This window comes from Teleopsis dalmanni, chromosome X, assembly GCF_002237135.1.
Source record: "Teleopsis dalmanni isolate 2A chromosome X, ASM223713v2, whole genome shotgun sequence".
In the NCBI taxonomy this organism is placed as follows: Eukaryota; Metazoa; Arthropoda; class Insecta; order Diptera; family Diopsidae; genus Teleopsis; species Teleopsis dalmanni.
The window spans coordinates 88,315,250-88,341,555 of record NC_051848.1 but is presented as its reverse complement, the minus strand read 5'-3'; the positions used below and the strand labels follow the sequence as shown (position 1 = coordinate 88,341,555).

At 29.4% G+C, this 26,306-nt stretch overlaps 1 protein-coding gene across 1 annotated transcript; it reads right to left on the bottom strand.

Moving 5' to 3' along the window:
- Positions 1-1,400: 1,400 nt before the first annotated feature.
- LOC119688165 (lysosome-associated membrane glycoprotein 1-like) lies at positions 1,401-22,720 on the bottom strand. Its single transcript, XM_038102832.1, has 4 exons — positions 22,476-22,720; positions 4,204-4,572; positions 2,101-2,322; positions 1,401-2,036 (listed from the first exon to the last, which is right to left on the bottom strand). The coding sequence occupies exons 1-4, from the start codon at positions 22,540-22,542 to the stop codon at positions 1,699-1,701; spliced, it is 996 nt and encodes a 331-aa protein (XP_037958760.1). The 5' UTR covers positions 22,543-22,720; the 3' UTR covers positions 1,401-1,698.
- Between the last annotated feature and the right edge of the window lie 3,586 nt (positions 22,721-26,306).

Here is a 26,306-nt window from a genome sequence, read left to right as displayed (position 1 = left end):
ATGGTAACTGCTGGGCCCTAAAAGCAGATAACATTAAAGGTTTTACAAAACGAATACATAGGTAAAGATTTGGATGGGTAATGGTTGATGGTAAGGGGAGGGGAATAAGGGACAAAGGGTAATTTAGGGATTATTGTCAAGTGTGTACTAATCAGCGCCGTCACTGCAGCACTTTGCATACATATTCCACCGCTTAATAGCATAATAGAATCATAGCATAGTCAATTTGTTTAAGCTCCCATGTACCGGGCCTGAATCATGTGCGTATATAAAATTATAGTGACAATGATAATATTATAAACACAACCACTTATCTTTACTTCATAAAAATACCACAACCCATAAAACTAAATGTTATAAAATAATAAAGTGTATACCTTTTTGTTCTAATTCCTTTATTAATTTAAGGCCAATCTTAAAATTTTTTTAGTCAAAAGTTTACATAATTTTAAAATCTTATTTTGTATTAATTGAACTGATCATTTGTATAGGCATTCGTATATGTATCTACTATAAATTATTTGTATAATAAAAATTTAATTTTAAAAAATATGTGATTAATATATACATACCAATTTAGAAAATGATTAAAAATAGTTTTACAATTTTATAAATACAAACTAAAAAAGAAACGATTATTTTGATTTGAAATAAAAAAAAAGTGATACTATAAATTATTAAATACAAATTAAACAAAAATTTATATAAAAATTCTAACATACAAACAAAAAAATTCTACATAAACAAAATATTTTCCTAATCTTCCTAAAGCATAAAATAAAACGGAAAAATACATAATTTTTCAAAAATAAAATGTAAAACAAAATATCGGAAGTTTTTTAAAAATATACAAAAATACAAATAAATATTGAGAGAAATGTTATGTGTATAAAATATAAATTATATATTTATTAATTTATACCGGGAAAATAAAAAAAAATTATAGAATATAAAATTTAACATTTGTAATTTTAATTTCATTTTATTTCTAAAATAAGTTAAAACTAATATAATTAAATATTTGCTTTCGAGTAAATATTTTAGAGAACTTTAAAACAACATCGAATAAACAAAATGAAAAAAACAAATAAGCGAAATTAATTTTGCTTATAGTTACGATAAAAAACAATAATTAATATAATGCTATACATTTGATAGAAAACAATTTTCACAATATATCATTTGGATAAAAATAAACTATTGTATGTAATACATTTTAAAATATTAATTATAATTAAATCGCCTTTTAAGAAATCTACTTGATTAAAAATAACAACAAAAAATTGAAATGGAAAAGAATATAAAGTATGTAATATTATTAAATATTTTTTTGAAAAAAATTAATTGCAGGAAATAGATATATAAATTTTGTATTAAACTTAATATTTTTATTTTAAATATTTAGAACATAACTTTAATACCAATAAGTCTTTTTGCGTAAGCAAATTATATATAATAATATTTGATGTTTATCCAAAATAAAATAATTTTTTGACACCTCCCAGGTTTACAATTACATATACGTTGTTTATCGAAATAAGTTTGTAATGATTTTACATTATTATTAATTTCATGATTCTAAAATTTATCGCACTCTGCTCTTTACATCAATCTTCATTTCTCTCTTCACTTAAATTTTTTCATTTTAAATTTTTTACATAACGCAAAATACTCTTAATATGATTAATTCAATAGTACTTAGAAGCTCATATAACCGCGTGATGTGGAACGACGGCGTGCACACAAGTATGCGATGAGAACAATGACAATTAATGCAACTAATGCAATGCCCACTGCAAGAGGTACAACATCAGATGTCTCAGAACTATCGCAATCATGCGCAACTGAGAACCCATTGGCCTTCTCTGGAAGGAAGGCTTGAACTTGTACATTACGCACAGTCATTTTGCCCATGACCTTGTTCTCGGCAATAGTTTCAGTTAAATTAAATTCCTGTGGACGGGTGCAGTGATAAGACATTTTGTTAGGTGCTGTAAAATCGAAACCACGGTGCAACAATTGGATTGTCTGATTCTCTAAAGTACATGAAATAAATTATATTTGTTATTATAAAAAAAATAAATGTTTTTAGCAACTAACCTTTTGCATCTGGGAAACGATCGCTGGTCAAAGGAATATTAATGCTCACCATGGTCATTTGTACTGAACTTTCTTTGACATCAAATTGCATTACCATCATGTTTACTGCGTCAACGGGACCCCAATTGATATGTATATTTTGTGTAATGGTACCATCGCAGGACCCATCGAAAACTTTTGCATCAGCAGGGATATTCAATAAAGTAGTTTTTTCCTTATTATCTATAAAGTATATATACAAAATTCATAAATAACTGCTTTAAAATTAATTGTATTATTTATAACCATAGATCTAATTATATCACAAACTAGCCAGAAAAGGAGCAGCCACACCGATGATGGGGCAGAAACCTTTTTGGGGTCTAGGCAATAGTACGCTCTATTCCCTCATAAAAATAAAGGAGAACCAGAATAAAAAGGATTACTGGGATAGTATACTAGGATTGAAACAGTCCAAATCACTTATTGATATCTATAACAATAAGAGATACCAGGATTGCATGAACCTATCAAAAGACAAAATTAGAATCAACACAGGAATCCTAACAGGGCACTGTAGATAAAAACACCACTTTACAAAACTGGATATATTTACGGATGTAAACTGTAGATTCTGTGAAGAGAATGAGTAGTCGGCCACACATGTGCTGTTAGAATGCCCTACGCTAATGCACATACAAAATTGGCTCCTAGAAATGTATATTCTTACGGAAGAGGCAGTAAAACTCTGTAAAGTAGGTTCTATACTACGTTTTATTGACACAACAGGGCTTAAAGACCTACGCTAAGCCCAGAAGGGGGCACAATAGACCCGACGGTCGCAGAGCTACATCCCCTAACAATAATAATAGTATTTATATCACAATAATATAAAGAATCTAAAAAAGGATAAACAAAGAATTTAGTTAGAAATAAAACTGATCGGATAGACCCAAAAGTATATTCTGTGTAAAAGATATCCCAAATATATAATTTTAACAAAGCCCTCAAAAGATATCGCTACAATATTTTTCATCGTACGATATTTCAGAGCAATCTGCTATTTATTGCTCTTATACTAGTTTTTTTGCAATTATACTTTTGACTGTTTTGCGACATATCACCTCTTATACATTAAATTATACTGCGATCGCATAGACCCATATTTATGCAAAATTTCTTAGGAAGAAACAAAAAACACTCAACGAATGTAATCTGCCAAGCACTGTCCTCATCCAATACAACTCATCAATGCAAAACTAAAAATACCATTTCGCGAAAGCTTAAAATAAAATTCACATTAGTTGAGGTCATACCTCAATCAGCGTATGAAAAATTTTGAAAAGTGGAACAAGCAGTATACTGGAAAAACATCATAGAAGATATTGGTAACAATTTTTATGGCTCTATAGCAATATATATATAAGGAAGGAAATTAAAAACAGAAAGACAAAAGAATTTTTAACTGTAAAATAGATCTATGTGGAGGTCTCTGTAACCCAAACATAAATAAGTAAATAAGACAATTTCATGGATTGGAATGACCGTGATCGGTGATATAAATAAGTATATATAGCAACTAATTACATTAAACTGTGGTTTCATATCGTTTAATTTTTCCAAACTAAATAAAAAGGCAAGTACTTTCAAAACAATAATTGGACCGATATTATATTGAATGGCTAAAATTAAAATAGAGACTAAATCGGAATGAACAACACAACAAAATTTACTCGACTATGAACATCTACAACACGGCTTAAATTAGCAGATAAATTAAAAATAGTAACTGTAGATAGAAACAAATTCATAAGGTCCTCAACTAAATAGAAACAGACCAAGGCTTTATTAGAAACATAGTCTGTGGTCTCAGTGCTAATGTCAACAAGAAACTAAAGATATTTCATAATCCCTTAACAAAATTTTGTAGTATAATAAATAATGATGCATATACAGGATCAATCATAATAAAACAGCATAATAATAATCATTTTCAATAACTGAGATATAGGAATAAAAAACAAAGTCTCTCCGAAAAAAAGCTGCAGTCAATACTGGTCTGAAAGCATTTCGCAATCAACTATAACTAATGATATATGGTAATAAATACAATATTTTACATACCTTTTGTTTCGTAGGTGAAATTTAATTGTGCAGCCATTGAAACCATAATACAACTGGAGTTCCATGTACCAATGGTGGGGTCTGGGAATGGTGCTGGTGCTGGTGTTGTAGTATTTGGTGGAGCCGGTGTACTAGTTGTTGTGGGAGCAGCAGTAGTTGTACTAGTAGTTGATGAAGTTGTTGGAGCTGCAGTTGTTGTGGTCGTCGTTGTAGAAGTTGTTGTTGTAGAAGTAGTAGTGGAAGTTGATGTGGTGTTCTTTTTTTCGATATCTGCAGCAGGAACATGGATTGGTTCAGCAATCACAGTCGGTACATTTGATTGAATTCCAGGAATATTGGCATTTGCCAAACTTACATCGAGTTGCTCAGCTGCAAAAATAATTTTAAAAAATTATTAAAATGAAAAGCTTGAAAATAATTTAAGTATGTCAGTTGGTATTTGTATTTAGTTAGAGTTTTGAGTTAAGTGTTGTGTTTTAGATAATTGCTCCGCATAAAACAGAATTATTCAAATACTACTGATGAATAAAAACATATAAATATTGAACTTAAGAAGTTCGTTTTTATTTTATAAAATCGTTTTAATATTTAAAATTCTAACAATTTTCATACAATTAAAATTTTTGATTATAGACAATTTATAAAAGAACACTTCAAATAAAAGTAGTGATCGGTTTATTAGGCAAACGAAAATCAAGCAGAAATTTATTTTTTAAGATTACAACTTATTATTAATATAAAATGAATATCACCCACAATAACAGTAGAGTTAATTGTTGTTGTTATAAAGCGTTTAGATAGTAACAGAGAACATGAGTTCTAGTAGTTCTAGTAGATATTTTAAGCAAATACGTTTTCAAACGAACAAAACATCTGCGTAGAATGATAATTTATTTATTATTAATACATACGTATAGGTAAGGTATAGTATTCATGCAAGATATAAACTCACAGTATCGACGCAGTACTCATATATAGCATGAGAAATAACGTTTAATTGATTAATGATCGTGCCTAAGGTTTAGATGTAATATTTACTGAGTTTTTGATCTTTCGACAATAGAATTTTTCTAAGTACCGCATATAATCATCAGATAAATAAGCAATAATCATTATACATTAATTTTAAATATAAATACTCCTTCGACTCAATACAATATATTTATTACGAATACTAATAGAATATATTGCATTAACAAAGATTACATAAATTTTTGATTAAATAATATTTTCAATTTTTAATAGTCAAAATACTCAGACATGAGCAGGTCGATCTCCTACTTTATCATTTCAGAACCTTGACTTACTTTTCTTCATTTTTTTTATATTTTTTTTCAATTTAAAAGATTCTTGTGTATTCATCTTTGTTCAAGTTAATTTTTTTTTATTTCATTATCGAATATAAATTAATTTCCCATATATTAAAAATTATCACAGGTCAAAGGGACGACACCGTGAATGATTTAACGGAAATTTTCTATTATACTACACATGAAAAAGTGATAATAAGAAACTACATTGATATTTCTGGAGCAAACTGAATACTATATATCAAAAAAAAAATTAGTCAAGTTTTTAAGAGAGGTAGATAACGACGTTGTATTAAAAACGACAACACATACAAGGTGTAAAGGTATGAAAATATTGTAGTTTTTCCACCCGCTATGCGCAACCGCTAACCAGAAAATTTAAATGATGTTACGAGACTGTACGTTATTATGACTTTCGTCGTGGATTACGAGTGTAAAGACAAGAGTGCATTGATCAACTTAGTTCCACATTTGGCGTTAAAGTTCTAATGCCACTGTAAAACGCTGGTACAAGGATTTCACGAGTAATCGTGGCCTGGCCGCAGTTCGCTCACTGAAGAAATTCGTGAGGTCGTTGTTGTGCCAAAATCAGTTGTTGTGCCAGAAAACATTGATGTTATGAAAAAACTAATACGAGTAATGTATGATGTAAGATCGTCATGCGACATACTATGAGATTGAGGGAACCCTAGGCATTAGTTCCACCAGCATATATAAAATATTACACGATCATTGGATCATCATATGACAAAATAAGCATCTCAAAAAGATGCTCGTGTCGATTGGTGCATACAAATGCTCAAGAGATACAATTACGGTGCTTTAAAACACGTACACGAGTATAAGATTGTAACAGATAACGAATCATGGATATATGCGTATAAGACGGAATGTAAACAGCAGTCGACTGTACGTGTGTTTTATGATGAATCAAATCCAATCAAAGTTGTTCGTGCTCAAAGCATTTCGAAACAAGTAGGAAAATTGGTCACATGGCAACTAAACCATTACTGGAACGTAAAACTATCAATTCCGAATGGTATACATACAACCATCTGTTTTCCTGAAGTCTTCAATGAAATACGGAAAACAAACAAACATCGTCGAATCGTTCTCCATCAAGACAATGCGAGTGTTCACTCATCGAATTGATTGGTCATCCGCTGTACAGTCCTGATTTTGCACCCAATGACTTTTTCTTGTTTTCGAAAATCAAGAATAAATTGCAACAATGAAGCCGTCGTTACGTTAAAAAATCATCTTTTGAAAGTGTCTGAAGAAGATTGGAAAAAATGCTTTGACAAATGTTTCGAACCTATGCCAAAGTTTATTAAGCGTAAAGGAGAATACTTCAAGAAACAATAAAGCAATTTTCAACGACAAGTTAGTATTTTTCATTATTAGGCCCAAAATATAGTAACCCTCGTATATGGTATATCGTATATGTAACATTCCAATTAAAAAATAGAAAATTTGAAATTAATTTTTGTAATAAAAATAAAGAAATCAAATAAATAGGGTCTTAAATCTAGCAAAAAGAAGATAGACCAAATCCGATAAAAATTGCCAACATTAAATAGAACACATCTAAAAATATTTAACATTTGTTACTAAAGTAATTAAATGTTTTATATTTACTTGCTTGATTTAACAGAATAACCCATTCTTAGGGCTTAAGCTAAAAAATTAAATCAGAAATTGAAAATACTCTCACCATTCAATAAGTTCAATGAAAAGCAATATATAGCTTTATTTAGTATTAAAATAAACTAGTTTTACGTGTTGTATAATTATTATATACATATAATGTACGTATTATATACTTAATTTGCGTTTTAGGTTATTTTTAGTTATTTTTACTAATCATGTAAATCATTTCTTTTTTTAATCTACAGTAAGATCTGCCCCTTTTTTATATCAGTTATTTGTTATTTAATACTGCATCACTGCCGTTTCATTATGTTGTTATTTACAGTCTGGACAAAATAAGAGATATTGCATTATGTATATAAGTATGTACAATATATATTCTTATATTTCATTAAAAGACTGATAAGTAATTGAAGTTTTTAAATTTAGTTGTTATTAAATACAATTTCTAAAGGTTGCATTCTTTTACTTTTCAAATTAGTAGGGAGAAAATATTGCGTATAAAGTTTGTCAAGATATTTGTAATGATGCAGTGAAGAAGGCATCAGAAATCTTATTTTTATTCTTACAACTATCTTACAGTACAACTATAAGAACCGATTTAGTGATATATATTTATTTGTTTGTATGCACACATGTGTGTACATTTGAATCAATAGTATGTTGCTTGCCGGTCTATTTGTCTGTCTTACTTATTGTCTTTTAGTTGGTCTGTTGGTCTGCGTTAGATTATCTACGTGTCTGTTTATCGATCTATGTATTTGTTTGTTTGTCTGTGTGTATGTGTGCATGCTTTTTAGCTTATATATTAGTCTATTATTGGACTTTTTTTGCGGTAGGTGGACAGCATCGACAACCACAGTGTTAGAATTACATATACTAAAGTCGCCTGTTAGATATTAATGGAGAATATTTACACCTCTGAACTGCTGGGCGGTGGTGTAGGAAACTTCATTCCAGTAATTAATTATGAGAGTGGAGATAAAAACGGTTAGTACTCCAAAGTGTGGATTTATCAAAGGCAGAAAGCAAGAGGAAGAATGGCACCATGGCGTTAGCGAGAAGGTGGGTTAATTGTAAATTGTAGAATTCACAAAAATCACGATTATAGAGTAGTGCATATTATTGGTCTTTGTTTTCTATATCTTAGTGAGGAGTAAAGTATCGAAAGCTAACATTTTCTGAGGTCAAACGGTTCTATTTTTCTGGTACTAAGCTGTCATAGATAATGTGTTTAGGGGTCGATGTGAGCATTAAGTATCTATTGTGATCATCTGTTAACCATATGTTTTTTTAATTTTCTTTTGTTCTCATTAGGTCCTCGATGCTTGAGTTTTTTTTGTTTCACAGATTAGACATTAACTATTTGTTGCTAAGTATTGGGATAGATGATTCATATTAAAAGTTGTTGAATAGGAAATAAAGATAAAATTTCAGTGCAGTAATTTCAGTGAATATTTTACACACTTGCTGGAATTAAGTACAAGGAAGATGGGATTGTTGTTGGTGTACCAGCTATTCTGAGCTATTACTCGACTTGACCGTATGGTGAAATGATTGATTTGAAGTTCTACTGTCGGCAATCATTGCCATAAAGTAAAACATTCATCACAATACTGTTACTTCAGACTCCGCATTTTTAGAGTCTGATTAGATGTTGATAACACATTATTATTAATTCCATTAGGTAGAATTACTGCATATAACACTATAAAAAAATCATGTTAGCTTCGAAATCCACCTTGTATAACGTTTATACCTATATACGAGTATATGATCTAGCAGTTTCAATTTGAAAAATTTTATTAGTTAATTCCTAAAGAAATTTGTATGGAGGGTATTCAAGCTTTACTGAAGCCAAAACTAAATTTTTTATTCGTTTAAATTAAATTAAATAAAATTGTGATGATGCATAAAATTTGCATATTTTTCATTACTAAGTTTGCTCTGGTTTTGCTGTTGCTGGTGTATTGGACTTTTCATTTACTGATAGCTTTTTATCACATTTTATTATCGTATTATGTTTCGTTATAATTTTTGTTAGTGTTTTTGATTTGTAATATATATATAAAATATATTCATTACTTTTTGCTTTTATCAGCTGTTTTTTGTTGTTTATTTTCTTTGTTAAAAGTAAAAAACTGGAAAAAATAATGTGATTAATCGCTTAACTCTTAAGAATGATTCATTTATAAATAGCCGAAGAACACTTTATATATCACTTCATTTACTATTCTCTTTAGAATAATTTTATACTTTTTTATAGCTTAGTATACAGTGTTTCGACCTATCAGAAAATGTGGGTTTCGTACTGCAAACATTGAAACGAAGTTGTCAATACACAAATATGCTTAAAAAATAGATTAATAGATTTTTCTATTTGTTCTATACTGCGCTATATGATTCAAAAGGTTTTAGGTATCATTTTTTTAACTTTAAATAGTAATATATGGCAGTGCTTTACTTTCCTCTTTAGTTAAACTGAAATCAATTTACCTTTTTTATGTTTTTGCAACATAAATACATATGTATATTGTTTTGATTAGTATTTTTAAAATAAGTAACGTTCAAGATTACAAAAAATTACAACAATTAAATTTGTCAAAAAATAAATACGTTTTAGAGTCTCTCAGCTTTAGTAAAACTTTACAAATACTAGGTGATTTGATAAATATCCGGTAATAAAAATAATAATAAGTAATAATAATAAAATAATAGTAATAATAAAAACGCATTTTTTCGGATAATTATACTTTGTGCCCGACGATCTTTCAACATTTGGATACCTTTTAAGTATACCTTTGGATACGTTTTATCAAATCCTCCAAAATATACCTCAGTTTCCCATTCCATTTTATCATTTGATGCAAGTCTCTTTCACTGGAGCAATCTTTTCAAGTTTGAAAACAGGTAACAGTCACTGTGAGCTAAATCTAGAGAATAGGGTGCGTAATTCACTTATTTTTGACATGGTTTTCATTAACGTCTATGCGGGTGCGTTATCCTACAAAAACAAAATTTTGGTCGATTGGGAGAACAATCCACGACGAAAGTCATAATAACGTATAAATCATCTCATAAATTTTTGCGAACATTCAACTTACAAATCATTGTAAATTACAAAAATAGCATTTGTTTGACAAAAAATCTAAGGTAGGTGATGTTTAATAATATCAATTTTCGTATGGAAACGTCAGATGACACCTGACAACAATCAGTGTTGCCAAGGCTCAAAATATAAATAGTGGTCCTCGTAAAAAAGTTAATGTTAAATAACTATAAACTGATATAAAGTTGACTTAAGTATTTTACTTAGATCTCCAAGCATTCTGATGGATACTATAACCGATAAATTATCTGAAAAATGCTTGTGTGTGGTTTATATATTTTTAATTCCAGCTATTCGTTATTAATGCGGGTAAAACGACAGATAAGACGGATTCCACTAAGCAGATCTGCAAGCAAATACATGTAACGATTTAGGAGTGATCATTGTCTCGCTACATGATATTACAAAGTCCTTTTTTTTAGTTAATGTTTAATATATAATATTAAATATATATATTATATAATTTGTAAATAGTATATAACCATTTAGTGGAAACAAAGTTATTTGAACAGCATTATTTATAGCTAAAACAATAACATAAAAACGAAATTAAGAAAATTAATATAATAATGTTATAATACAACATATTCCACACTTTTCTTTGAGAACCTAAAATTTCGCCAATAAATTTTCAATTCATTTTGTTTCATGTTATTAATCATCGCAGTTCATTATTCAATTTGCCTACCTCAATACACACTATTGTTTTAGGACTTCCACGACATATTGCACCTAAATGATTCCAAGTCTACACAGTATAAGGTATAAAATTGTAGGTCTTACGCAAGGTATAATCAATCAATCTAGTTATACTTCCGTTTCTTTACTTCAACATTGCTTATTGAACAAACTGATATATATTATAATCAATCACAGTTGAAAATTAAATAGTAAATTTACATTTTCTTATGAAAAATACTAGTACAATTTGATGTACATGTGCAGCTTTTAGTGACCTTTCGAATGTTCGAAAATTTAAACCTGACATAACACTTAATAGACTTTGCTCTAATACTTTGCGTCCACCTTGAAATCATCCTTTAATGCTTCCTGCAATCACGTGCATTAGAATTTGGTAAAAAGGTTATAAGCTACCACGCCTTTACAGTAACTCCATTTACCCATTTTTACCCAAGTTAAATTACAAACAATTCGACACAGTCGAATACTTATTTCCAAAGAGTTCAATATTTTTATGAAGATTAAATTTTTCTACACGTAAGTTTAACGGGCTTAGTCACGCCAAGTAGAAATGGAAATTAAAAAAAATATATAAAACAAAAGTACAAATAATTTAATTAAACTTAGCTGACGTTTTTATGGCTTTTAAGAGATTGTTTATTTATATTTATTGAGATATTTTAACTAAATGATTAAAAAAATTAAAAAACCAACAAAATCACTGCAATGAAATATTATATCACTAAAAAAAAATAAATTTCATTAACTAATGTTTAGCAGAAAAAAAATAGTATTCACAATATCGAGTTAACGAACTGGATAACCGAATAACATAATAACATAATAAATGTATTTTGTCGTTGTCATCATACTTTTATACTAGCTATTAACTTAAGTTACTATACTAGCAAGCTCGTTAATCGAGATCGTGAATACCATTATATTATAGTAATCATATTAGGCTTTTATTCAAGCTTTCTTATAGAAACTGTTCAAACGGAAATATCCATTGAAATATAGAATTTTACACTTAAAATTGATCACGATGCCAAAAGAATTGGTTTTCGTTTCTTCGGTTTATACTAAAGCTTCTAACATGATAAAAGCTTGAATAGAGCTTAAACTTACAGCATTGGCAGTATCTCTGTACCTTAAATATATTCAACATCTTCCATAATTTTCTAACCAGCAGTGACTCATTAAGAATTCGAAAAAACTTCCCATAAAACTGATATTTGTACGGAGCATGAGATCTCACGATTTTCTAGACATCTGCTTTAAATTGGCTCAACTTGTATATAAATATCTGCTTATCATGATTTTTTTAAACATATAGTTAGACAATGTTGACAACACAAATATTTCAATAGTTATTTGCATGCTGCTAACAGTATCCGGATTATTCAGATATTTCACTTTTATTTTTAAGGCAACTTGTCTGGCCACCATTTCTGAGTTGAAATTCTTAGCGGTATCCATATGTTTGGGAATACCGACAAAGATACAGTGTTTACGAGTAACAGTGCTGACATCTAAAATGCGTAAAAGCCAACGCCGTGGTAGATAATTTAAACTAAAAGTCTCGAAAGCAGCTTGATGGTCTGATAGTATAAAAATTTTCTGATATAAATTCTCTAATATAAATTCTAACTGTTATGGCAACAACACGATACTACAATAATCAGAAAAGTTATAATAAAAGATATATAACATCTTTTAGGATAAAATTGTGACTATAATCATGTGCCTTCCATTTTGAAATCATGCTTAGTAATCATGCTTAAGATACAACTCATACTTTGTGCTATGTGCTGTACTTAAATTAATACCATATAGTCCAAAGATTTATCTAGGGCCTACAACCAAATGGTAATGATTATATGACAGCCAAATGATATAAATTATAAGTATAAATCTTACATATCTTTGGAGCTAGCATTTTTAAGGATCTAAACTCAATTTTGTCCACAATATTGAACTGAATGTTATGGATTCTAGTGGCATTTAGAGTGCGATATATTTTTATTGATATTAAAATGCATATTCAAAAATAATTTAACTCCCACTGCCGTGACATTAGTTATAAAATTGTAAAATCTGTATATACTTCGTATTTTTCTTATGCAAATGCAGACATATAAGCACAGTTCATGTAATGAATATTTAATCTACAGAATCGAGCCAGTGTCTCCTCAAGCTAAAATTAACCAACCGAAATTAATTTTATAAAGGCAATCCAATATCCAATCCAGCTTCTACAAATTTTTACATTTCCATAAAATGTAAAAACCAAAAACTTGATTAGATGATCGATCTTTTCTACACGGAACTGCTAGAAGGCCACTGTAGATTGTGATACCATCTTAAAAAGATTGGAATAGCAGAAAACGATTCCTGCCGACTCTGTCAACAGCAACAGGGAACAGCAAACGCTTGTTCAGCCATGGCAAGACGCAGACTTACCTATCTAGGTAGTGGAATCTTGAGCTCTAAATACCCAGTTAAAATACGGCCCACAGTTGTTACGAAATCCTTCTAAAGTTTAGAATTGGACTAGTTAAGCGAAAGGCTGTACAACCTATCTATAATAATAATAACAACAAAATAATCGATCTTTAAAAATATTTCTGGACGCTTATTTACAGCAATGGATCTTACCATATTAAAGGTTTTCTAAATTTTAATGTAATATTGTAACTAAGTTAAGCTTCCTTAAATGTGATTGGACATTTTTATATAAAAATCATGCTTATTGGGTTTATGGAAAAAAAAGATATTAAGAAATAAAACGTATAAATAGCTATGTATGCGAAAAAAATGTTTAGATTCACTGTAAATATAATATAAAATAAATAAATGTGCACATGTGTATATTGCCTACTCAAGTTATAAAGCTGCGTCTTCGATAAATGCACATAAATGAAGAATAAACTGTAGTGTAGTAACAACTTACTGGAAACAGCTTGATAAGCAAAATGTGAACGACCATAAAGTTCTGAACTTATACATACAATGTACTCCGTTTACGTATAAATATTTACGAATGCATTGTTGTCAAAGCAAAAGGCATAATTAATTCTGTGACTTTAAAATTGAAGGCGTCAACAGTTTATAAACAGACAGACAGCATTTTTCGACTTTTTATTAGGGGATTAACTACATAGGCAGAAAACAAAAACGAAAAGCACTAAAAATCTAAGAAACAGAAACAGAAAATTGTGTAAATAACTTCAAAGATATCGTTTTCAAAATAATCTATGTGATAGCCCTGCTTAATAACAAATAGTTCTGTGTAATATTTAAGTATTGCAATACTTTAAAATAATCAAATATTTTTTTTAAGCTAATGGAAAGATTATTATAATAATATATATTTCAAATGGAACCAAAAATTTCATAGTTACTTTTTACACGCATTAGATATCTATATAACCATCTATTCGTATAGTTTTTGCATTACAATCTCGAATTAAATAATTCTTAACTGCACTAATTTCCTTTTCTAAATTCTTTTCTTTACTGATTCATAAAATTATTTTTACTATTTGCAGCACTTTTCCGCGGTTAATTATATAAAATTAGTCGTTCCAAGCGCTTCACAGGTAAATTGTAGTTCAATGCCATAAGCAAAACAGTGCTTTGGCATTTTCTTCACCATATTTCCAAACCACAAAGATGACCTTTAAATGCAATAAATGCAATAAAGGTGGAGAAGGGAGAGACCATGCAAAAGTACAAGTAAGTGCAAATTTATTAGATTTGAATAAGACTTCCGACTTTAAGAGTATGATAACAAAAGCACAATAGTAATATATACATAAACTTTAGTCTAAATACATAGTATCTAATGTAAAACAATATTTGCAACTATAGGTTAAAAATCCACAGCGAGGAAATATGTATTTAAAAACAACAGCAAAACAGTCATGTATAATAAATTCTTAGAAATATATTTATAAACCACAACAAATTTGTAAGGGGATGTAAAATAGAATATTTAATATTGCACAGAAAAACAACAACGAAATGGTTATTATTTACAAGCAACTATTACGACACGCTTTCTTCAAATTAAACTAATCATTTAAATTTATTGATCCAAGAAAACAAAATAATAATAACTAAATAAATAATTTATAATAAATAATAACTAGAAATAATTTATTATAATCTCGTCCCCAGTTAAGATAAAGATACTGCTAAGTCGTCTGTCCTAACAAGAACTTTAAGTAGTGTCGTAAACGCCCCAGTATCTAACTAGCCAGTAAGCTACCAAATGAACTATCAACATAAAAATAGGTACCTAACAAATTGTTGAGTACATTGATAGATCCTTGCCACACTAAGGAAAAGGAAAAGTAAAAATAAAAGCGCCAGATCAATAGCACTTTAATAACTAGAAAATGCTTTAGGTTCCTGCTAAGCTTTGCACAGAATTCCTAATTAATTTGAACAGTTTCTTTAAATTGCTAGGATATTTCAATAAATGGACAAAGCGCCATTATAGGTTAATAACAGAACCAAAACTTTGAACAAAATTTTGTGTCAAGCTTTGTGCATTACAGGGTTCGTATTTGCTCACTCATGAGCAGCTCAGGCTCATGAGCAAGAGTCAATTATCACGTGAGCCCAAAACTGACTCATGAGCGTGAGCCCAAAATTGGCTCATATTGAGGAGCTACTCATGAGGTCTCACGAGCTCAACTGCTCAATAAAAAGTGATTTATTTTTGATTAGTTTGATTAGAAATTAACTTAGTTTCTTACTATTGATATTAAAACAATAATACATTGTTTTTCGCATTGTAAGGAAATTGTTTTATTACATTCATGTAAAACTTTGAAATATGTATTTTTTTTTGTTTTCAAATTTTCCGAAACACAATGTAATATAGTTTAAAACTCTTGAATTAATATTAATTAAGTTAAAGATTAATTAATCTCATGTCAGCGCATTGACATCCAGCGGCTTCGCTGGCTTGGTCATGTCGTGAGAATGGATGAAGACGCTCCGGCGAAAAAGGTGTTTGAAGCAATAGTTGACGGAAGAAGACGTAGAAGTAGACCGTGACTCCGGTGGAGTGATTAAGTTGAGGGAGCACTAACTGGACTTGATATACGAGACTGGAGAAGGCGCGCACGCAGCAGAGGCGCCTGGGGAGACATGCTACGTCAGGTCGAAACTCGGTAACGGGTTGTTATGGCCACATAAGTAAGTAAGTAAAGATTAATTAAGTAAACGCGTAAAATTTAAATAAATAGTGATACGTGCCAAATTGTGAAATGAAGGCAACAACAATGCCATTTATTTTTTATTTTCTAGCATGTAACACCTTCTTGTAAGCAGCGCATGAGGTCTCATGAGCCTCAGCTCGTTCTCTTTTCTCACGAGCATAAGCCCATTTATAACTTAATGGCAGCTCTTGCTCACGAGCGTGAGCTCTGCAAATACGAACTCTGGTGCATTATATATGTTATATTCGGTAACCGTACAACATAAGCTTATTCGGACGTGATTTTGTCTGTAAGATCTAAAGCATTTTAGAAAGAAAAAAAAAATTTTGAACATTTGTTTATCATTATTAACTAGAATTGAGTAACTATGATCACTACGATCCTTAATCAAAACAAGAGACTTATAAATAATATGTATCCGATCCTACTATCCCGAAACAAATGTGTCCAGATATCAACTAAAAAATCGTAAGTGTTCCTTTTTTAAGGATACAAAATAAATTTTGTTGGTACTTTTAAACTGGTAACTAATCTAATAAACTTAGATCAGAGTTATAATCTTATAAATCAATTGAATGCAAAAATCCATTAAAAAAAATTACGTTTTGGCGAAAAAATATCATTATAATTAAAGCTATCACTTATATGAGACCGCCTGCTAGCGTACGTACTAGTACTCCGACAAACAGTGTCTGTGTAAAAATTCCACCAAGGCTTGACGCATTAAAAATGCTTGGATAGAATTTGTATGAGGAATAAGGCTTCAAATACATTTTAAATTAAATTTTAAGATATACGACAAAATCTACATAGAGGTTTAACTTTATATGGTATCGGTAGAAACCAATATCGCTATGTCAAATTAAGCTAACCTATCACTAATTCAGTGAATAAATATTCAAATTCTTGTAAGAATCAATCTTTTTGATTTTTTGTGGTTCCCAGCTCTTACCATTGCCTTAGAAAGAAATTTTCCAGAACTTCCGGGTAGCCAATACAGATACAGTAGAATCGTTGATATAAGTGTATTTAGGTAAATTAATTGATTATAATAAATACAAATGTATTTTTACAACTAATAGCCGGGGGGGTTAGCACAATATTTTATTCATCGGTTACCTTGAGAAAGGAAGAACATTCAAAAACAAATATTATATGACGTTATATGTGCGTTTAGAGAAAGATTTGAAGAAGTGCTCTTCAAGAAATAAAATATTCAATATCATAAGTTGATCTGAACGCATTGCACTTTGAATTTTTTTCTTTATTTTTAATGCATTCTGTGGCATTCTGTCGATACCTTCTCTTTGCAGATCTACAAAGAACGTTCTAATGAAAAAATAATTGCTGCAACTAGTCTTTCTTTTGAATCTAAAGATAAATCGTTCGATATTAAAGGCATCGAAATGTTAGAGAAAAACAGTGGATTACATGCATTACTCTTCAAGAAAACGATATTGTTAAATAAAGCCGAATATACCTGTAACGTTTTTTTTTTTTTTCAAATTAGACATCCTAAAAACTTCTTAAGAAATGCGTTATTTATAAAATTATTTTTTATTTAAAATGAATTTTAATAACTCAGTGATGGATTATTTTGATTTTTATTTTTCAATAAATATGAAGTTTTAGTTATTTTCGTTTTATATCATTTCCAGTTAAAGTAAACATTGAAACGACTCATTCGTAGGGTCCACAATTTCAATTTGTAAATATTCCTCATCGAATGTTATATTAAAGTGAAAATGCATATTCAGTTTAAATCGTCAATAATAGTTGACACTTTCAATATTAAAAAAAATAAACACATTCCATGATTTTTAAACAATTATAAAATTGAGTTTCTTTGGTGAAGATAAGAAAGAAATAGCTTGAAGTATAATATTTAGAAGTAAAAAGTAAACAAATAGGGAAAGACGAACATAAAGTGCTGACATATTAACTGAATATTTGACATACTGCTATTCTATCAAAACAATTTCCAGTAGGCCACACAAAACAACAATTCTATAGAAGTTGATTCGGAATCCATTCGGAATTTTGAGAAGGGTTCGGATAAGACTTAATTTCTAAAAGTACATATGTATATATGTATATATATAAATTTAAAAAAATAATATATTTGCTGACTTTTATATAGGCTCTATTTTGCTACGTCAGTAGAAAATGCAATTATATACTACTGTATCTCAGTTCTGCATTGAATTCTTTCTGCAGACATATTGCAATATTGCATGATTTAGATATAAAATAAGTTTGTAAAAAAAACAACTTTTTTTGAGTCATCAATTTCGCTTACTAAATAAGATCGCACTTTTCATCGAAAATATGTAATTCAAGCACACTAATATTTTATTTACACTAATGAAAGATCAATAGTTGTATACAGAAAATGATAGAAAATTATAAAAAAAGTAGAAAAAAATATAAAAAATATATTTTTAAAATTAGATTACACCGCAAATGGTTTTTGGAATTGAGTCATACCATCATTTCATATTTCTTCATATGCTCTTATCTATTGTCGTTTACTTTGTACTTTTGAATATACTAACTGAGAAAGCTGTTGCGCCTTACAATTAGATTAACTATATATAAACTTCTTTGTTATCTTCGTGTTATAATCACAATGATACCAGATTTAATTTTCTTTAGGACAGTCAAGGCTGAGCTTCCAAGTTATTGTGTATACTCAACACTCGTTTAAACTATCGCAAATCTTTTCATATTTATATATAAGCTTCTTAAACAATCTGTGAGATAAAATCGCATTTACACAAGTTGAAATCATATTTTTTTTAAACGAATGGGGGGAAAACATATAACGACTAGATAAGTCATAATCTTAACAGATATAATATAAATGTATTTGATCCAATGCAAGGTATAGCTGCACTTATACATATCTGCATACATGATATATAAAAAACTTATCTTAAATTAAATTATAATTACAATTACTTTATTTATCGTTACAGAGAGCGTCTGGTACCAGCAGATTTCGAAAAAATATGTTCGCAGTACTGCGCACTGTAGATTATTTTAACAAAGCAACACTAACGTTAAAAATGTATTTTATATATGAAATCACATGTTTATAATTAAAGTCATATTTAAGTGTTAATATGAATAAAATTCAGTTTCAGAGTTTTATTAAGTATCCTATGTTAAAACAAATTCAAATAGTTTTGATAGAAGTGGAACAGAATTATAAGAATTTTTAAGGAAAACACAATTTTTTGTTAGAAACTGAATTTAGTATTATAATTAATTAATTTTAAGTTTGGATTCGAAAAGAATAGAATGAAAGACAATAAAACAAAAAATTAAATGAAATGGAATGTCAATAAACAGAGCCCTAGACTTTCATTTGAACGAAGAATTACGATCATGGATTATTTGTACTAGAAACTGACCCTAGCTGAACAAAATACAATCAGCCCTTCGAATAAAAATCAGTATGACTCCCGTTAACGATTTCCTAATATCAACTCCCGGCGTTATACTATTTTATTAGCTCAAATAAAACTGTCACAAAAGAATGTGACTAGAGATTTCACTTGCCTCCAAGTAGAGCAAACAATGATTTATACAAAACTACTTTTAAATAGTAAAACCCTATACCATATATAAATACAGAGGTAGTTCGTCCAGTGGTTAACACCAGAAAGATTAAAAATGATAGCTGGCAAACAATACCACCTTCACACCGCGAATAATAATAAATGATGAATACTTTCAATTTATAGATATTTTAATAATATTCGTAGCACTAAACCGGGGAAGAACGGAGCAAATGAAAATAAACAAATCCTAAATATCTTTTGGTATGCTACGTAATATATATGACTCTCTCATCTAATTTCTATTTATCTTTAATTTAAAAAAAATCTTAAAATTTATGACAAAACGATTAATGAAGAATTCAAACTTTTTTAATCTTCATGCAATGACAGTGGGTAATGCTTTTTAACATAAACCAGGAATTAACATATTTTTTGTAATGAGATATATATACTTCATAAATAAAAATTCCACACGAATTTGAACACTTATACCAATATATTAACTGAAACTTATTCAAGTAAACTTACAAGATAATAACCTTTCTGCATGGCAAATGAAAGAATTTCAAGTATCACATCTTCCATTCAAACTTAAAGTAAAAATCTTTCACAAATTATTGCACTTAATTAATGCTGTATATTAGATGCTCTAACAGAAGGGTCCACATTTCTGAGATTGTGGTTATTTGTTAATAAATTTCCTTATTATTGTAAAGAGTGCTTGTAAATAAATAAAATATTTATATTGTAAACGAAACTACTATCAACGGAACCATGATGACACTGTAATACACTTTGCGCTAAATATGGATAAGAATGAACAAATATAGTTTTCGTTAGTTGCACATGGCCTAAAATATCTCAAACACACAAAACAAACATTATCTAAAATAAATGGTTTGAGGAGCAGTTAAATCTTCAACCCCTATCTATCTATCTATCCGTATCTACCCTTTGTCTATCTAAGCGACAATTGGCTTATCCATTCATTCTTGTTCCTGAACAATTCCCTCTATCTTTCACACTTCTTTTACCTAAACATATTGACAAACGCAATTTAGTAGAATGTGAACTGAATTTGTTTTGAGATAAAGAATAAAGATATTGTAAAATACACAGACATAATACATATCCTAACCCATGTATAGGTATTTGTAATTCCTTTTATGGTATTTGCTTTAAATATCTCGGCGAGTTAGCCTACAATATTAATATCCCAGAACCATACATCGATTCCGATGTTCAAGTTCCCTTAACCACTGTCAGTTTACAAACAATAACTACAACAATGATATGGTAAATTGTTGGCGTCGTAACTAATTTACGAAAGATTGAAGTCCAAACTTTGGACTTACAACGTACTGCAGTATAGTACTAATCCGTAATGCTATAATGTTTATAAGAAATTTTTTATTGCGACAAAATACTCTTTTCAACTCTTTTCTTTTCTTATCCCTTTTTTTATTCTACTCGGAATGTTTTTTATTTTACTCATATAACATAAACTTTTTTAAAATTTTATATATAGTATAATTTATGGAAACTATAAATCTATAATTTAATTATTTGTGAAATAAGACTTATCAAGACCGCGTTATCGAATCTCAGAATGGTTACAGGCTCCTCGGGGAGGTATGCAGATCTGAGGTCAATTATTGCTTAGTCTAATGAAGTGATAAACAATAACCCAATCAAGGCGTAAAGAGGGATTTTGAAGATACCTCGAGTTAATAAGGAGTAAAAGTGCTCAAGTGCACTGACTCAAATAGCTTCAATATAATAATATAATATTTTTCTCACATAATTTAACTGGTATTTGTTATATCCTATAAAATATTTCTCTTGATATCTCCCGCAAGTGGTGAATATATGGTTCACATAATATAATCACAGCAAATCCCATAACCGCGACGATTCAAGTTTTCAAGAGCACTTTTTCGGCAGATAAACAATCTTTATGACCCCAAATTTAGTGCAAGGATAAGAATAGGTCATTTCCCATTTCTCGAAAGTAACATTTTATTGTGATTATTCATGACTTATACATATGTATATGTTCAGTAGTTTTTCTTATTATACATATTAAGTTCAAATTCGTAGAATTAATTTTCCTAATTAATTACATACAAACAATTTTACATATCTATTTTATTCATTAGAAATTTTAACTAACCAAGGCGTAGGGCACATCCGCATGCACATTCAACTGTGAAATCATCTATACGGTAGTAACTAATTGCACCGCCCCTCACAGATCACGCCATGCAATTTCAACAAATCTGCTAGAAATACAAAAAACCTAGCTGTTTTTTAATTTGACCACCGGTTTTCTAAAAAAACAAAATTTTGTTTTTATGACAATTTTTGTTTTTATTTTTGTTATTCGGGTTTGTTACTGAGAATTGGCTATGTCAGCACTACACCGTACTTGTAAAATGAACTAACAAACAATCAAATTATAAACGTCGTCACAAAAACAGCAACTTAGTAACTACTCATTTATTTGTGTGCCACTGTATAATATAATAATACTGAATCATATTAGTTAAAAGCGAGAAGAAAAAACTTTTATTTCATAATTATTGAAAAATAATTTGTGCAAGTAAAAAAATACTTGAGCACTGACAGAGCACGGTTTGGTGGGGGAGGGTTTCTGACAGAATGTTAGAAATATAGAAATATAGAATTAATTAAATAGCACTAATAATTTAAAATTACTTACCGCAAATCAAACTGCAGCCAATGGCCAGCAACAAACCATAAATTAATTGAGATTTATTAAACTCCATCTTGCCGTCTGTCTTATTTTTCAAAAAATATTGTATACCTCGGAATTACTTTAATTTAATGCTGTATATAATCCTTCACAAATATGCTGGATTCTTTGTTCCCTTTGTGTTTGCTGTTTTTTTTTTTTTTTGTTTTTTCTTTATTATTGCGAAAAAAACAGTTTTTTGATTTTTTTATATATCACAATTGAAAATTTAAAATTTGTTTAACTTTAATGACAAACAAGTAAAATTGTAATTGTTATATCAAATTATTAAAATGCGTCTTGGGTTTATTTGCGTAAGTATTCGCTTTGTTTCTTTGCTAATAAATTCTATTTTGTTTCTATGAGTTTTCGTTTCAATCTTTTTCTTCGCTTGCCTTTGCTTTTCTTCGTGCTAAAGCGACTTCACAAATGAAATCCACAACTCAAATGACAAACAGAATCTTAAAAAATAAAATACTCAACAGCTGATTAAGTACAACACAAAAACGAATGAATAATGTGCAGGGTTGCAATATTTCAATATGCCTTATTAAAATCAATTAAAATTTGAAAATAAATACATTCATGTTAAACAATTTCAATCGATTGTCAAAAGTTAATATCACTATATATATATGTATTATTTCCATTTAATATGAAATATGTATTTTCATTATGATATTTAAAATTAAACTATTCAAATGTAAATAAACTAGACCAAAGATTACATATAAAGATATATATTGCTCTCTAAGACCGCAAATAAAAATAACTTACCCTACAAAATAGTTTTCATACAAATAAACTCATTATAAATAAATCATCTGATATAAGACGAAAAATGTCGAATGCAACCCTTAAAAATGAATTTCCGACAAAGAAAACCACCAAAATTTAAAATACGTATCATATGTTTTATATGTAAAATGTAAACAAACAATATATTTTAAACGCATAAATTAGCTTTTGACTAAACGGAATCGACTAAATCTTAATTTAATTTATTTAACATAAGTAGTTTTAGCTGCAGTGGGATTATGCAGTGATATTATGCTACACTTGAGCAATTTTTAATAATTACTTTTAGTGCAAATTTAGAAAATTCGGATTCAAAATTCGTATACATGAACTATGCTTGCATGGGTGCGTGTATATAGAAAAAAAAAAGAAAACACATTTCGATTTAAGCTTTTAATAATTAAATTAAAATATTTTTTTGCTTTCCACGACTTCGACTTTAAAAATTATACTTCCTTCATAAACTCCTAAAAATGTTTCGTATATATTTAAATGTACACATTTAAAATATTTATTTTCCGCCATTTTCCATAATTTAAAATATTTCATTTCCAAAATTTTTAAATTTGTGAAACCTTTTAATTTTGCTTCATTTTTTGTTAACAATAGCCGCAATTTTTTGTTACAGAGTAGCAAAAAAATACTCACAACTTACGAAAGAGAATATTTGAAGCAAGAACAGTGTTCTTGAAATCTTCAGAGTTAGGTTTTAGTCGTAAAAGTTTTTTCGTCTTAAGTTTAAGTACAGCCAAATACTTAAAGTTTACTGGAAATATGTTTCAAAATTCCTGCTATCCGTTATAAACATTTGAGCATTTCATTAAGTAATAAATTAAACTACGTAAATAAATTACTTAATTTATATATAAAAGATAAATATGCGTACCATTACCCTTCTAATATTCATTTAGAGCATATAAAAGCATATGACATATTTTAAAAGTGATGCCAATTTGTTTCTACCAATTCTTGCTGTTTCTTTACAACTCTGAAAAAATATATTATAACCAATTTTTTTACATTCTTTGAAATTTCTAATAAAGGTTAATAATAGTTACCTAGTAACACTTTTTTCTTTAGTAGCCAAAGTGTTTGGTTGCTTCACAACTAGGTCTACTTTCACAAAGAAAGTAAAGTTATTGTTTTGCGTACATTTATCAATATACATATAGAAATTGAATCACACCATGTTATTGGTGAGCATTTTATATAGTATTTAAATTTATATAAGAATACATTTTTTAGGCTTTATCAAAAATAACAAAGAAGAAAAATGAAAAAAGAAGTATTCAAAGATTTGAGAGATATATATGTATATAAGATACACAATAATTTTTGATAGCACCAGCTTATCAGAAGGTCATTCTTGTAAGATCAATAGTTAATGCTAACTGACAAGTACTATATACTCTTTTAATTTTCTTTCAATTATCCTCTAAATTTTTGCTTTTATGTAAATGATTGTGTTTTGTATTTATTCATGTATTACAGTTTTCATTCAATTAACGAATTAAAAATTTCTTAATACATAATTAACTTCATCACAATTAATAGCCTGTCATTTTCACCAACTGTAACAAAAAAAATTACTTTTTTAATATATACAAATGTACTCATTAACACTCCCAACAGGTGTAAATAATAAGCAGCTGACTGGAGATTTCTATTTTCTTCCCAAAATTATTCACAATAGATCAGTTTTAAGACTTGGCACCATTGTAGTGCGATGTGCTTGTTCGTTAAGCACTTTCGCAGTGGTAAGCTTGTTTGTGCGAATTTTGTTTTTGCTTTGCATGTTAAATTTTTAATACCACGTATTCTAGTGGTGCCTTCATGTCAAAATAATAAACCTAAAGAAAACAATATATAAAATCTTGAAAAGAGCATGATTATGACATATGTCAAATATGCTGTCTACTGAATAAGTAAAATCAAGATACTTTGATTTTTAGTCAAACATACGTTGAGATATGGACCACTTTTGATTTTACGTAACAATTACAACTCTATGTTGTTACATTTCATAATACTGGATTAACACGAGAGTTTCGTTTGTAATTTTAGCTTTTTCAATAGTTGTTGCCTCCGTGAAAAATGAAAATTTTTGAGAGCTAAAATTACAAGCAAAACTCTTGTTTTGATCCCGTATAAATGGCATGCAGACGAACTGGATTCATTTGTGCAGCGAATTTCATAAAAATTGGATTCTAACGCATGTTCAGATATTTCCTATTATTTAAAAAGTTGTTTATAATGGCAACATTATTTATTTTTTAAATCTATATACAAGGTGAGATGAAAAAACTGCAACAAAGTAAAACGCCATAAATTTTTTCATTTTTTTTAAATTTTATTGAATGAAAGCAAAAAATGTCGGAAATAACATCAAATTTGAGAATCGGTTTAGATTTGTTCGAATTGGCCACCTTTGGCCCGAAAGTGGCTCTGCGGTATTTTGTCCCATTCTCGGCGAAGCGCTTGCTTGAGATGATCGACACTTTGGTATTTTTTAGTTCCAACCTTGCTTTCCAAAATACCCCAGGCACAATAGTCCAACGGATTGGCATCCGGAGATTTTGGTGGCCATTGTGCGGTGGAAATGAAGCGAGGAACCTCATTTCTTAACCATTCTTGGATGGCGCGTGCTGAGTGCGATGGTGCTGAGTCCTGTTGGAATGTCCAAGGTCTGCGGCCGAAATGTTTGCGTGCCCAGGGCTTCAGAACTCCCTCCAAAATATTTTCGCGATAGATTTGCGCATTTAATTTGACACCACGGTCGATGAATACGAGCGGCGAGCGACCATCGGCTGTTATGGCGGCCCACACCATCACCATGGCCGGCTTTTGAGTTGTGATGGCCAACCGAAGTTGCAAATTTTCAGCTGACCTCTCTGGCAAGTAAACACGATCATTTTGTTTGTTTACAAACTGCTGGATAACGAATGGTTTCTCATCGGAGAAAACCAAATTCGGCAGTTCACCACTTTCGGCCAAGCGAAA